Source organism: Chenopodium quinoa, unplaced genomic scaffold, assembly GCF_001683475.1.
Source record: "Chenopodium quinoa cultivar QQ74 unplaced genomic scaffold, ASM168347v1, whole genome shotgun sequence".
Classification (NCBI taxonomy): Eukaryota; Viridiplantae; Streptophyta; class Magnoliopsida; order Caryophyllales; family Amaranthaceae; genus Chenopodium; species Chenopodium quinoa.
In genome coordinates, this window is record NW_018745454.1 from 3,335,843 (window position 1) to 3,350,427 (window position 14,585).

The 14,585-nt window shown below is 33.0% G+C and overlaps 2 protein-coding genes across 2 annotated transcripts; one reads left to right on the forward strand and one right to left on the reverse strand.

The window, feature by feature from the left end:
• Positions 1–1,150: 1,150 nt before the first annotated feature.
• LOC110714355 lies at positions 1,151–2,599 on the forward strand. Its single transcript, XM_021892862.1, has one exon. It carries the CDS (start codon positions 1,151–1,153, stop codon positions 2,597–2,599), a length of 1,449 nt encoding a protein of 482 aa, XP_021748554.1.
• A 1,173-nt stretch (positions 2,600–3,772) lies between these two features.
• LOC110714356 (putative nuclease HARBI1) lies at positions 3,773–4,858 on the reverse strand. Its single transcript, XM_021892863.1, has one exon. It carries the CDS (start codon positions 4,856–4,858, stop codon positions 3,773–3,775), a length of 1,086 nt encoding a protein of 361 aa, XP_021748555.1.
• Positions 4,859–14,585: the final 9,727 nt, after the last annotated feature.

Sequence of the window (14,585 nt, forward strand, 5' to 3'; positions counted from 1 at the left end):
AATCGATATTTATGAATCTTATTTTGTGTCAATTTTCTATTAACGTAATTAATATTCACCGTATTATTAATTTAAATTATTGTTTTTTTTTACGTTTGAACACACATGTTTAAAAATAGATTAAGAATAATATAGGCTTTTTAAGTTCGTAAGAAATATTGCTCTGTAGTTGAAAAGTCGAAGTAACAATAATTTGAGTGAGAAAGATAGTGAATGACAAACCCCACTTCATACGAGCAAGGAAGAAATATTGAGATTGAGAATTTGAGATTGTTAGCAAATTAACCAACATCACATGGGTTGTGTAAGTTGAATGATGTGAGTTGTTTCGATGAAATACTAGGGACAAACTATAAAATTAGATGGGTATATTTTTCATGGAATGTAAATTTATCCTAGAATATAAGTTGTATGGATATAAAAATTACAAATTTTTATAAATAAAATATGTTAATTAAAAAAAAGAAAAGAAAAGAAAAGTTACCTAACAATATCACTTCAAGATATAACCATACTACTCTTTGAATACTTTTTTTTTTTTTTTTGGAGGGGTTACTCTATAAATACTTAATTTTTCCTTAAAAATCACCTCTTAATTTACAATAAAAAATTACTCTTCGTCCAATCCTCTTATTTTTTTTAAAAAAAATAAAATAAATTTATATATCCTATTTTAAACTTTTTTGTCTCATAAATGATTTTAGATGGAAAGAAGAAAAAGGAATGGAGAAAGTATCAAGCTATGGTTACCTAAAGTCCTAAAGTAGGTTTATATTTTTTAAAAAGTAGTTAAAAATTACCCCAAACTGGTGATGTACAATAAAGTACATATTGTACACATGTACCCCAATATAATGACGCCGTAGTTGGGTTTAATGAGAGTTTGGTAGTAATCGCAACATCTTAAAATTTTTTACGGTAGTAATTCACAACTTTTTTAATTTGCGGTAGTAATTTACAAAGTAGTATTAACTTGCGGTAGTAATTGGCAAATTTTCCTTTTAAAATACTTACCTTTCGAGCTTACTATCTTAAGCGTCATTGAATTGTCAATCATGTTTCATCACTCATTGAATTGTCAATCATGTTTCATCAGTCATGGAATTGTCATTCATATTTTGGACTTGTCATTGAGTTTTCATGCTTATAAATGATAGTGATATCATCTTACGCAAATATAATCCAACTCCTCAAAAATATCCAAACACCCAAGGAACCAGCAAACGCAATGTTTTCCATTAGCTCAACCTCCAGCTCGTCTGATTCTGATCAATACGTTGAATTTGATCATTTAGTTGACGAATTTGTCACAACCCATCTACCAACTTTGTTGTATAACAACCAAACACAACCCCAACCAGTATCCAATGTTGAATGTGTTCCAGAGCGTAGAGGGGATACGGATAGAAGAGATAGGGAAAAGGGGCATGTTCAATTATTTAATGATTACTTTGCAAGTAATCCAGTTTATAGCGACAAACAATTCTGGCGTAGATTTCGAATGCAACGACCTTTGTTTTGTAGGATTATGAACAAGGTGGTCGAGGGGGATCAATTCTTCCAGCAGCGTAGGAATGCAGTTGGAAAGCTTGGGTTATCACCATTGCAGAAATGCACCGCTGCGATTAGAATGTTGGCGTACGGTACCTGTCCAGATGCGGTGGATGAGTATCTGCGCATTGGCGAAACTACCTCCAGATTGGCTTTGCAACATTTTTGTCAAGGGGTTAATACTCATTTTGAAGCTGAATATCTCAGAAGTCCCACCAACGAAGATTTAAGGAGAATCTTGCATCAAAATGAAATGCGAGGTTTTCCCGGTATGATAGGTAGCATTGACTGCATGCATTGGGAGTGGAAGAATTGTCCTATGGCTTGGAAAGCGCAATACGCAGGCCGTAATAAAAATGCAACCCTCATTCTGGAGACCGTTGCAGATCAAGATTTATGGATTTGGCATGCATTCTTTGGGATCCCAGGATCTTGTAATGATCTTAATGTCCTTTACCGATCTCCGGTCTTTGATGATGTTCTTCATGGTCGGGCACCTCCAATTCATTTCACCGTGAACGACCATGAGTACAACTTGGGCTATTACTTAGCAGATGGCATTTACCCAAAATGGGCTACTTTTATTCAAGGTATAACACTTCCACAACTTCAAAAGGATAAATTATTTGCTGATAAACAAGCTGCAGCTCGGAAGGACGTTGAACGGGCTTTTGGGGTTTTACAGGCTCGGTTTGCCATTCTACGACAACCCTCCCTTGCGTTTAACGAAGACATATTGTGTGACATAATGAAAGCTTGTATCATTATGCACAACATGATTGTCGAAGATGAACGACACAACTATGCTCGGGCCGAAGTTTTAAGAAGGTACTATGAACAAGATTGCCCGCAAATTACAAGACCCACTACAAGTGCTACAGTTAACAACAACGAGCCTTTTGAATTCAATGTTGGCCGACCGCCAAACATTGATTTCGACACGTACGTCCACAGAAGAATGTCACTACGTGATAGAGACACTCATGTTCAATTAAAAGCGGATTTAGTGGAACACATTTGGCAAAAATATGGTTCTATTAATGAGTAAAAAAAATAAATTTGTCGTAAGATGACAATTTAATAGAGTATCAATCGTACGTTTAAAATCTAGGTTTGTTATTGGTTTGTAGTATTAAATGTATTCGTACGCTAATTAAATTTTATGTTGTATTAAATTTATAATTAATTTGCGATTAAATTTCAATATTATGAATGAATATTTAATAATTGTATTAAATTAAATAAAAGTATAATTGTAATTAGTACCCATAAATATTCATTTAACCAAAACATAATAAATATTAATAGGGTGATGTGTAAGAGAGAGAGATATTGGTGGGGTATGTGAAAAAGTAGGAGAGAGATTGATGAACATTTTTTTTTGCTCACTAGTGGGATAGATTTTGCTCACTAAAAATGCTCATGAGCAAATTTAGTTGGGAAGAGAGAGAAAGTGGGTAGAGAGAGAATGAGGAGAATTTTTTTTGCTCACTAGTGGGGATGCTCTAAGACCACTATCAGCAGTGAGGAAAAAAAAAACCTCTCAATCTCTCTCTACCCACTTTCTCACTCCTCCCATACAATTTCTCTCATCAAATGTTTTTTTCACTACATCAATGAGGAGAAAAAAAAAACCTCTCATCACTTTTTCCTCCACTATTTACTATACCCCACCATAATACACATCATCTTTTTATTTTATCTTTATTTTGAAATAATGTTTATACTACATATTTAATTTTCCAATACAATTAAAATATGTGAAAATAATTTATTTTTTAATTACGTTTAAAAATAATTTAATAAAAATGTATAATTTAATAACAATTTATAAGTTTTATATTTACTTTTCAATTACGTTTAAAAATAATATAATAAAAATTTATAATTTTTATATTTATTTTTCAATTACGTTTCAATTATAACTTAATAAGATTGTTATTTATTTGTCAATTACGTTTTAATTATAATTAATAATATTTTTTTTATTTTTCAATTACGTTTTATTTATAATTTAACATTTGAATTAGTAGCACATTTTTGTAATGAACACATTAAATAGTCACATGGGAACTTCAATAACGGTAATACAAACACATGGGATGTTAAATAACGGTACAATTACGAACTAGATAAAAGTGGTTCTACTAAAATGAAATACAAACACGAGTATTAAAACATAAATAACGATACGGTTACAAATAACAAACTAAAAAATTATTTATTCAACCGCATTATGACGAAAGTTCTGCCATATGTGCTCCACTAAATCTTGTTTCAGAGATGAATGAATTTCTCTATCACGAAGGGAAATCCTTCTCTCCAAATACGTGTTGAAATCAATGTTGGGTGGTCGCCCGACGTTGAATTCAAATGGCTCGTTGTTAAACACCGTGGCACTTGTGCTCGGGTCTGCCCGCCTCACCGTACGTTGTGGTCGATCTTCTTCGTAGTATCGTCTCAAAACATCTGCACGTGCGTAGTTGTGTCGTTCATCCTCGACGATCATGTTGTGCATTATTATACAGGCTTTCATAATATCACAGAGAATATCTTCGTCGTATGCAAGTGCTGGTTGTCGTAGTATAGCGAACCTAGCTTGTAAAACTCCGAAAGCCCGTTCGACGTCTTTCCGAACTGCTGCTTGTTGATCAGCAAACAACTTGTCTTTTCTAACATGAGGATGTGTTATACCCTGTATAAAAGTTGGCCATCTCGGGTAAATCCCTTCGGCCAAGTAGTAGCCCAACTCATATTGATGTCCATTAACCGTAAAATTTATGGGTGGTGCATGACCTTGTAAAACATCATCAAATACCGGTGAACGGTAAAGGACATTCAAATCGTTACATGACCCAGGAATTCCAAAGAACGCATGCCAAATCCATAGATCCTGATCAGCAACAACTTCAAGAATGAGAGTTGCGCTCTTGCTACGACCAGCATATTGTGCCTTCCAAGCAGTAGGACAATTCTTCCACTCCCAATGCATGCAGTCTATACTACCAATCATCCCTGGAAAACCACGCAGATCATTTTGATGAAGGATTCTCCTTAAATCTTCATCTGTAGGTTTTCGTAGATATTCACTTTCAAATTGTGAAATAACCCCTTGACAGAAATGTTGCAATGCCTGCCTAGAGGTTGTTTGGCCGAGACGTAAATATTCATCCACAGCGTCTGCGGCTACGCCATACGCTAACATTCTTATTGCAGCGGTGCATTTCTGCAACGGTGATAAACCAAACTTCCCAGCTGCATTTCGACGTTGCTGGAAGAATTGATCCCCCTCAACCACTTTGCTCATAATGCGGCAGAACAATGACCGTTGCATACGGAATCTACGTCGGAATTGGTTGTCGTTATACACTGGATTATTCACGAAATAATCGTTGTATAGTTGCACATGCCCTTTTTCTCTTTCCCTATCCCTTTTGGGCTCCGTTGATAGTTCAGTTTCATTATTTAGTGGAGGTTCTTGTGGTTGGTCTGGAGGAAGTAATCTATGAGGTGGGTGATTTGCTACATACTCATCAACTAAGCAATCAAATTCATGATTTTTGGAGAAATCATCAGAAGAGGAGCTTGAGGTGGAAGAAATGAAAGAGTTTTTTTATTTTGGTTAGGTAGTTGGTGTGTTTGGGATTGTTTCCGTTTATAATAACACAGGTATATATAGAAAATGTGAAAGTCATTATTGGATGGTAGTGGTAAGTTTGCATGTGAGTTAAAGTGGGAATGAAATTGCATGTGACTCGAGGTGACAATTCAATGCATTATTTTAGCATGTGATTGTGCAGTGTTATTGATGTTTGAGCAGAGGTGACAATTCACTGCATTACTTTAGCATGTGATTGTGCAGTGTTATTGATGTTTGAGCAGAGGTAGCCACTTCCTGTAACCCTTCCTGCTTCGTCATAGCAGCTACTCCATTGTATTAAATCAGCTGCCATCCTTCTCCAACGACTTTCCAAACTCCTCAAAGGTCTTGGTGGTAGAATGTGAGGTTTCTCAGCCTGCGCTTCATCATATGCCGCTGAAATTTTTCTCCAAAGCACAGATGCTTTTTGGTTTGTACCAACAATTGCATCTTCACTGAATTGCAGATACAAACCAATAAGAGTTTCATCCTCCGCAACAGACCACATTCGACTCCCTTTTGTAAGTGGTTGGTTTTGATTGACAGACACTCTTGGAGGAGGTGGAGGGTATTGTGGAGTATCTGGAACACTTTCTTCCATTTCATCTTCATATTGAGAATTGCTCCCTTGATAAACAGGAGGTGAATGTGGTGGTGGAAATTGAGGAGGTGTTTGTTGTGGTGGAAATTGAGGAGGTGTTTGTTGCGGTGGATATTGAGTAGCTATTCGTTGAAGGAAGGTTTGAAATCGAGGGTTAGTGACAAAATCATCACCCAAATCAGAAAAATAATTAGAAAAATCTGGGTTGTTAGGATCCATTAGCATAATAATAATAATAATAATAATAATAATAATGATAATAATAATAATAATAATAATAATAATAATAATAATAACAACAACAATAATAATACTACTACTTTTTTTGACAATATAATAATACGATTTTTTTCAAGGATTAATAAATTTAACAGAAATAATAATAAAGAAATTATTAATAATAATAATAATAATAATAATTATAAGAATACCAATAAAACTACTACTTTTTTTAAATTAACACTACTACTACTACTACTACTAGTAATAATAATAATTATTATAATAATAATAAAAATAATAATAATAATAATAATAATAATAATAATAACTGAGGGTTTTTTTTTTACGAATAATAATAATAATAAAAATGATGAAAATAACTCAAAGAAATTGGGAAAAGAAGGAAATTTGTAGTATTTATGGGTTTTTTGAAAGTATATCAAAATATATCAAAATGCATGTCTATTTATAGAGAAAAAAAAAATCTATCCGTTGGTGAATTTTGTTTTTTTTTTTTTTTTTTTTTTTTTTTTTTTTTTTTTTTATAATTACAACGGTTATATTTACCTTACAAAAATATAACCGTTGTAATAAAAGCAAAAAAATCTGATTGGTTGGAAGGACAAAGCCTGACGCGTGTCGCATCCCCATTGGCTGGGTCTGACGCGCGTCAGGCCAGCTGCCCCCTTTTTTTTTTTCCCTTTTTGCCCCTCAAAACGGCGTCGTTTCGCCCTTCTTTAAGGCAAAACGACGTCGTTTTGCAAGCCAGAAAGGAAAAAAAAGGGAAAGCAGCGTGTACATGTGGGGCCCACCGGTTACTGTTCACGAGTATTTCCCCTCAACTCTTGTGCGTTTTCCATAGCTCTCAACGGTGAGGGTTTTTTCCCTCACTAACGTAATGCTCGGGTATTTTTTTTACACCTTTATTTTTACTCGTGAGGGCTTTTTTCCTCACTGCCGGGAGTGCTCTAAGGAGTAAGGAGGGAGTAGGATATTAAATATGTGCTCCCTATTGTACGTCATGTGCTAAGCCACAAAAAATGTTTCAAATGTCAATGGTTGAGACATAAGCTACAATTAAGTAACTTGTTTCATATGATCAACATATTTCATACAAGTATTTAATGACTCAATATTTTATGGGGTCTTTCATTAAACTTAGGCAGTTACGCATGCAGCAGCGATATTAACGTAAACGTAATATACTTTGTATTTATTGATGTATTAACAAGTCCACCATTCTATTTATTCAAAAAAAAAAAAAAAAAAAAAAAAAAAGTCCACCATTCTTTAATTTTTAAAGAACTTTAGAGCATAGTCTTTCTATTATTCTCTTAACCAAAAACCCTGCCAATATCTTAAAGTATCACGTATAGTAGTATATCATCAGGTAATCATGTATTATAAGATTATAAGGTGTATGGAAATTCTTAATCTGTGGCTTAATCTAACTCTAAAAAAGTGACCAAATTATCAGGATAGTGTATGTTGTGATTATCATTAAAAGGTACTCGTAATAAGTAGGTGTATTGCTTCCTACCATTAGATGATTAGATCATATAATCAATGTATGTTTTGATTAAATAATTTATGTATATGTGAACTAATTTAGTTAATTATAGTCTAATAAGGTGGTACTCAATCGATTTGAATCCGAATACCCCGTTTATATCACTAATAATATTACGAGTGATATTATAGTAAATACTTTCAAAAATATATTTAATTTATTTAGAAAAATACTCGAATAGTCGTATATTACTGTAACATTAATACATTATTGAGTCACAAATTAAACAATAATGACCAGTTTTTTGTAGCATTGAGACAAATAATTTACTTGTACTGAATATCATCCTTAAAAAAACTTGAGCTGGCTGGGTCCATCAATACCGCAGTCAATCGACGTGGACAGCAGCTTAGTTTTATTTAACGATGGAAAATCGATGAATGTGAAATTGGAATAAATATAATGCAGCCAAAATAAATGCTATCAATTGTTTAATTTTCAGGCATTATTTGCTACCGTAGATTATGATATGATGATTCAGAGAAATATCTTAAATATCAACAAGTTTATTTGGTTAATGTTTGGCGTGTGATTATATATTATCAAGATCAGATACAATACTTATTATTGACATTTAGCATGCATTAATACAAAAATTTAAAAAAAAATAAAAAAAATCTTACTTCATACGCAATAACAAATTTCTTAATGGATGTAGTACTAAATTAAATAACTAAACTTTGTTTGCATCATTGTTTTTTTAGTCACTTATGTTCTTAAATTTCAATGTAAGCACACGCAAATCCATTCAACATAAATTTGTGCTAAGCCCACAATATGTTTTTACATATCCTTATTAAACGTTGAAGACGAAAGTAAATAAGGGGGATCTATTAGTTCCTAAGTAGTTTCCATAGATTTTTTTTTTTTTTTTTTAAAAAAAAAATAAAAAAAAAAATCAGAAAACCTAATTAAATTTGAGATTTGATTTGCGTGGAAGCTGGAAGTAATATCATTGGCCAAACATTTTTTTTAACTATTTAATGTAAATTTTTGTTGGAGATGCACAACATGTAGCACTGTCAAAACGGTTTGACAGTTCGGTTTCGGTTCGGTTTGAAATCGGTTCGGTTTGAAATCGGGTCGGTTTGAAATCGGTTTAAATGTCTAACGGGTCGGTTTCGGTTCGGTTTAAATAATTATCGGTTCGGTTCGGTTTCGGTTTATTCTTGAACGGTTTAAATTCGGTTCGGGTTCTAAACGGTTCGGTTTGTAAACGGTTCGGTGCAAACGGGTTGCGGTTTGTTAACGGTTCGGTGTAAACGGTCTTTAACCCGATTTAAATTCGGTTCGGGTTGTAAACGGTCCGGGTAGTAAACGGTTCGGTGCAGACGGGTTGCGGTTTGTTAACGGTTTGGTGTAAACGGTTTTTAACCCGGTTTAAATTTGGTTCGGGTTGTAAATGGTCCGGGATGTAAACAGTCCGGGTTGTAAACGGTTCGATGCAGACGGGTTGCGGTTTGTTAACGGTTTGGTGTAAACGGTTTTTAACTCGGTTTAAATTCGGTTCGGGTTGTAAACGGTACGGGTTGTAAATAGTCCCGGTAGTAAACGGTTTGGTGCAAACGGGTTGCGGTTTATTAATGGTTCGGTGTAAATGGTGATTATACCGGTTCAAACAGTTTCAGGTTGGAAACGGTTCGGTTCTTTTTTGGTGTAGTTTTATTTTAGTTCGGTTATAACTGGTTCGGTTCGTTCACGGGTTTGGTTCTTCTATGATTTAACATTATTTAGATCGGTTTTATTTCAGATTTACTAAATTACGGTTCGAGTCTAGATCTGTTTTTGATTTCAAAAAATTTTGTACTACTTTCTAACTTTTTGCTAGTTAACAAGTTTTATATCAAGCCGAGACTTCATCACTTCATATTGAGGCATCATATTATATGCAAATTCTCATTATTTTTATAAATACATATCATGTTATGATTCAAGTTTAGCCATACTGATCTTACTAGTTTATTACGAAGTAGATTATAAAAGTTTAGTGCATTAATGTATTATTGTTTTACTATCAGATTATTATCTGCTTCTGATTTGATCATTTAGTTAACAGTGTCATAATCATGATTTGATGAGTTGTTGTAACATCGAAATTTGCAATTTGGTATTCGATTCTTAATTAGTCAACAAGACTGATAATTAAGGCTCGTTTATCATTATATATTTGCATAAAGTTATATATGAAGATATTACAAAGTAGTTTGATTTATACAATATAATGAAAGAACACATTAATGAAGAAGAAGGTAATATTGATTCTATATCCTTTACTGGTTTACCCCTAAGGCTTAAGTCACTAATTAGTAATTAGTAATTATTTAATTAGACTAACAAGTTAATAAGAAAGACTAACTTTTAACTTAAGTCTAACATATCAAATACTGAAATGGTATTAGTATATTACCGAGTAGGATAGTCCAGTACACTATTATTCTATTATGCAGCTATGCTAAATTGACAATTGCTTATATACTATATAGTCATATTACGATATTAGTCAATCACTCATGTAGTCATAACACATTTCTAATTAAGTAATTTGTATTTATGTACTAATCTACTAGTCAATTATATCATTTATAAGTTTACACGATTACAAGTGTATTGCTTATACGTACAAATCCGTAATATTACTAGCTCTCTAAGATATGACGTCATTATATTATTAAACGGTCTTCGATTTTTTTATTAATTGCAACGCTAGACATTTACACGCTAACTGATTCACATTTTATAATCTAAAGAACTTAATATTTTAATGTGTGTGTTAAAAAAATTTATAAAAAATTAAAAACTGATATTATGTAGGTGTATATCGTTTTATCGGGATTCGAGAAATGTAATTAGTTTTTTTTTTTGAAACCATGTAATTAATCAATTGTATAAAAGTTTGTTTAATGTTGTTAAACAAAAATTAAAAATTTTGATTATTACAAAGTGGAAAATTGATTTTATTTTTTGGTTGACAATTTCTTCAAAATATGAATGGTGGGAAATTTCCCTCCAAAAACCAAAAGGAAAAACAAATTTTAGATTTAGAATTTAGATATTTTGAGTTAGAATTTCCCTCCCAAAATAAGAAAAAAACCCTAGCTTCCTTCTCTTCCTTGATTCTCAGCCGTCATATATAAGTTTTTTTTTTCCCATCTTTCTTTCTTCTTTCGTTCTTAGCTTCTTTCTTCCAGTTCTTTCTTCCAATCTCCAAGCTCAGCACCTTCTTTCAATCTCTCTCTAGCTACTCTCAAGCTAAGTTGAAGGTAAATTTATACTTACTCAAGCTAATCTCGATTTTTTTTTCCGATTGTTCATGATTTTGATTGTTTCCGATTTTTTTTTCTGTTTTTTTTTTTTTTTTTTTTTTGTTTTTAGCAATTTATACGATTTTACAACCATACCATCCCAGCTATATGATTTTGTGATATACTATACTTCGTATTAATCAATTACATGTATTTTTTCACTAATTAATTTCTTATACATTATCTGTATTCTAAAATTGTTTAATAGCTGAGATTAGTGGTGTTACTGGAATCTTATTGGTAGTAATGTGTTAAAGATTTCCTCAAGTTTAATCATCTGAAGAAGTATTTGTGAATAATACAAGATGTGAGATTGATCCTTGTTAGAATTTTATTTTTAACAATCTTCTGCTGCATTTAGACTTATAGATTAGGAAACTCTTAGCTAGAACAAAAGACCACTTACTGAAATGTAAAATTCAGATGTAAAATAGAAAGACCACCCTATTATTCAGATGGTCATTCATTTTAAACTCAGATGTGAATTCCACTGCTGGCTTTGGTTATGTGAGGTTATGGTTATGTGAGGTTAGCAGTCTTGTTTTGGGATCTTGGTTGGGGGTCATATATTTCTGAATTCTTGCTGTTTGAGTGGTTTACACCAATGTCTGTTCCTTTTATTTATTAAATTTCATCTTTTCCCCCTGCTTTCCTATCTCAGACGTTATCTTGACATTTTGTTTTTTGTTTTTTGTAGTATATCAATCCAATTGTACAAAATTCACAGCATCCTCTGAAAGCAAACTTATTGTATGCAATTGAAAGGATTTTGAAGCTCTCAGTGCCAAATTTGTACGTTTGGCTGTGCATGTTCTATTGCCTTTTCCACCACTGGTGATTTGATTGCTACATCTCCATCAATCATATTGTACCTTTGACTAGTGTAATAGGAATGGGTCCATTGAAAAACATGATCAATCATCTTAAATTGAATAGAGGTAATCTATGTTAGCTTGAGCGGAAGTGGAGAATGGGTCGGACAAAGGTTAAATTCATGTTTAAATGTTTAATGGTGGGACTAATATAATACTAGTAATAAAGTTAAGTCCTTTTTTTACGAATTCATGTTCAATAATGAGGAGTCCTCAGAGGGTTGTTTCCTCTATAAAGATTAAAGAGTATGAACAAAGTTTGCTATTAGGCTATTAGCCATAGCAAACTAATTTGTACTCTGAGCAAAGAACAACTCTTGTAAATATATTGCGTGAGGTTTGTAAATATATTGATTCTTCAGACTCTAGACTCACTCAATTTGAGCATGCTCTTCATGAGGTTAACTGTGTGTTTAATGGAAAGTTACGTCTTGATGTTGTGACTCGTTGGAATGCCACATATACGATGCTTCGAAAAGCTTTGGAAGCCAAGGAAGCCTTGAAATTGGTTATTGATAGGTTTATGGGTTATGAATTCAAACTTTCGAATGATGAATGGGATACCCTTACTAAAATATGTAATTTCCTAAAGCCATTTCATGAGATCACTGTATTATTTTCTGGTTCAGAATATCCTACTGCAAATTTGTATTTTGCTAGTGTTTTAAAAATTGAGCACACAATAAGTAAAGCCCATATAGATTCTAAACTTGCACCCATGGCAAAAGTTATGCTTGAAAAGTTTGAGGGCTATTGGGATGAATATAGTTTGATCCTTTCAATTGCTATTGTTCTTGATCCTCGTTATAAGCTTGTTCGAGTGACGAAGATGTTAAAAGTGCTTTATGTTGATGAGGCATGTGTTGAAAAGGCGAAAGTGATTAAAGATGCTCTTTTGGAGTTGTATAACTTTTATTCTTCTATGTCTTTCGGTTTTACATCAAGTACAATTGCTCCACCAGCCATTTCAGCTGTTATCGATAATTCAAATAGTCACTTGGATGATGATATATTCAAGGTAATCAATTTCTGTTTATTATGGTTTACAAAATTAATAATTGTATGTTTTAATTTTATTATTTAATAAAAGCATTTTGTTTGAACTTTTCTAGTATGTTGATAATGATGATGATGATGAGGATGACTCATCAAATCGGCCATCGATGGAGATTGATTCTTATTTGTGTACTCCTCGGCAACCAATTTATGAAGGGCAGAAGTACGATGTTCTTAAGTATTGGGAATCTCAAATTACTGTGTACCCCATATTAGCTGTTATGGCTAGGGATGTTTTGGCCATTCCTATTACATCGGTAGCCTCAGAGTCTTCTTTTAGCATGGGTGGTCGTATTTTAAACAAGTATAGGAGTGCGCTTTTGCCTAAGAATGTCGAGGCGTTGGTGACCACACAAAACTGGTTACGTGGTTATGATTGTGATATTGAAGAAGACGTCCTTGAAATTGGTAAACAAGTGATAGATGAAAGTGTTGCATCTAATTAAGAAGACGTGATGTTGTATTGTAGTGAACTAGTGATGTTTAATATATATTGTGTTGCTTCATTGTTAAAATGTTTTAATTTCATAGAACAAGTATTAATAGTTTTAGTCACATTACATATTGATATGTTGTTCCTTATTTGTCTCGAATTATTTATTATTTCTGTCCCGCTAAATATTCATCTTGACCTGCAACCGACTCGCCCCTTAAATGATTTGCATCGACCCACACTGACACGCCCAATAACCACTCTTAGTAGTAACTAGTTTGTAAACGGTTCGATTTATAAGAATTCGGTTCATAAACAGTTCGGTTTATAAGCGGTTCGGTTTATAAACGGTTCGGTTTGTAAACGGTTCGGTTTGTAAACGGTTCGGTTTATAACGGTTCGGTTTATAACGGTTTTTATGACGGTTTAAACGGTTTCGGTTTGTAAACGGTTCGGTTTATTTTCGGTTCGGTTTCCTTTCCGGTTCGGTTTAGATTTGGTTCGGTTCTAAAACGGTTTAACGTTATTCGGATCGGTTCGGTTTCGGGTTTACTAAAATGCGGTTCGGGTCGGTTTTCGGTTTCAAAAAATCGGTTTTTAATCGGTTCGGTTCTCATTCGGATCGGTTTGAATCGGTTCGGTTTCACCGGTTCGGTTCGGTTTTTGACAGTGCTAACAACATGCCTTCAGCCTTGTGCCCACACGGCCACACTCTTTTACCCAAATTCAATTCATCACTGCATGACATAAGTGACCGGTCAATATGCAACCCTTTTAATTTAACTTCAACTTTGTCTTTTTTGAGCACCAACATCAACATGCATGCATGCTTCGTAACAAGAATGAAAATATGCCTGTCTAATTTTATTTTAACATAAACTAATCATTGTATGAAATGTTTGGGGAAAAAAAAAACGTAATATCTTTTGAATTTTTTTTTGACCTTATATTGTTTGAAATTAGTAGAACATATTTTGGTTAGATTATTGGAGACTAAACAACCCACTTTTTATTGCACACAAGCATGACAAAGGGCCAAATTAAAGAACGAAACTAGATATATCTTGATTTGCGGTAAAATATATATATAGCACTCTGTAATATTGATGTCATGACGGCTAAATTCTTATTTTTCATATTAAGTGTCACGTATTTAATATTCTTTACCAACAATAATTAATAGTATATTTTTATCCCATTAGATTAGACGAATTGACCGTAACTTAATCTTAATACAAGTAAAATTTAAAATAGCTACTAGAAAACCCGTTCCTTTATTAGTGACTTAGAAATGAAGACAACTTTTTTCATGTATATTTAAAAAGGTATATACAATTT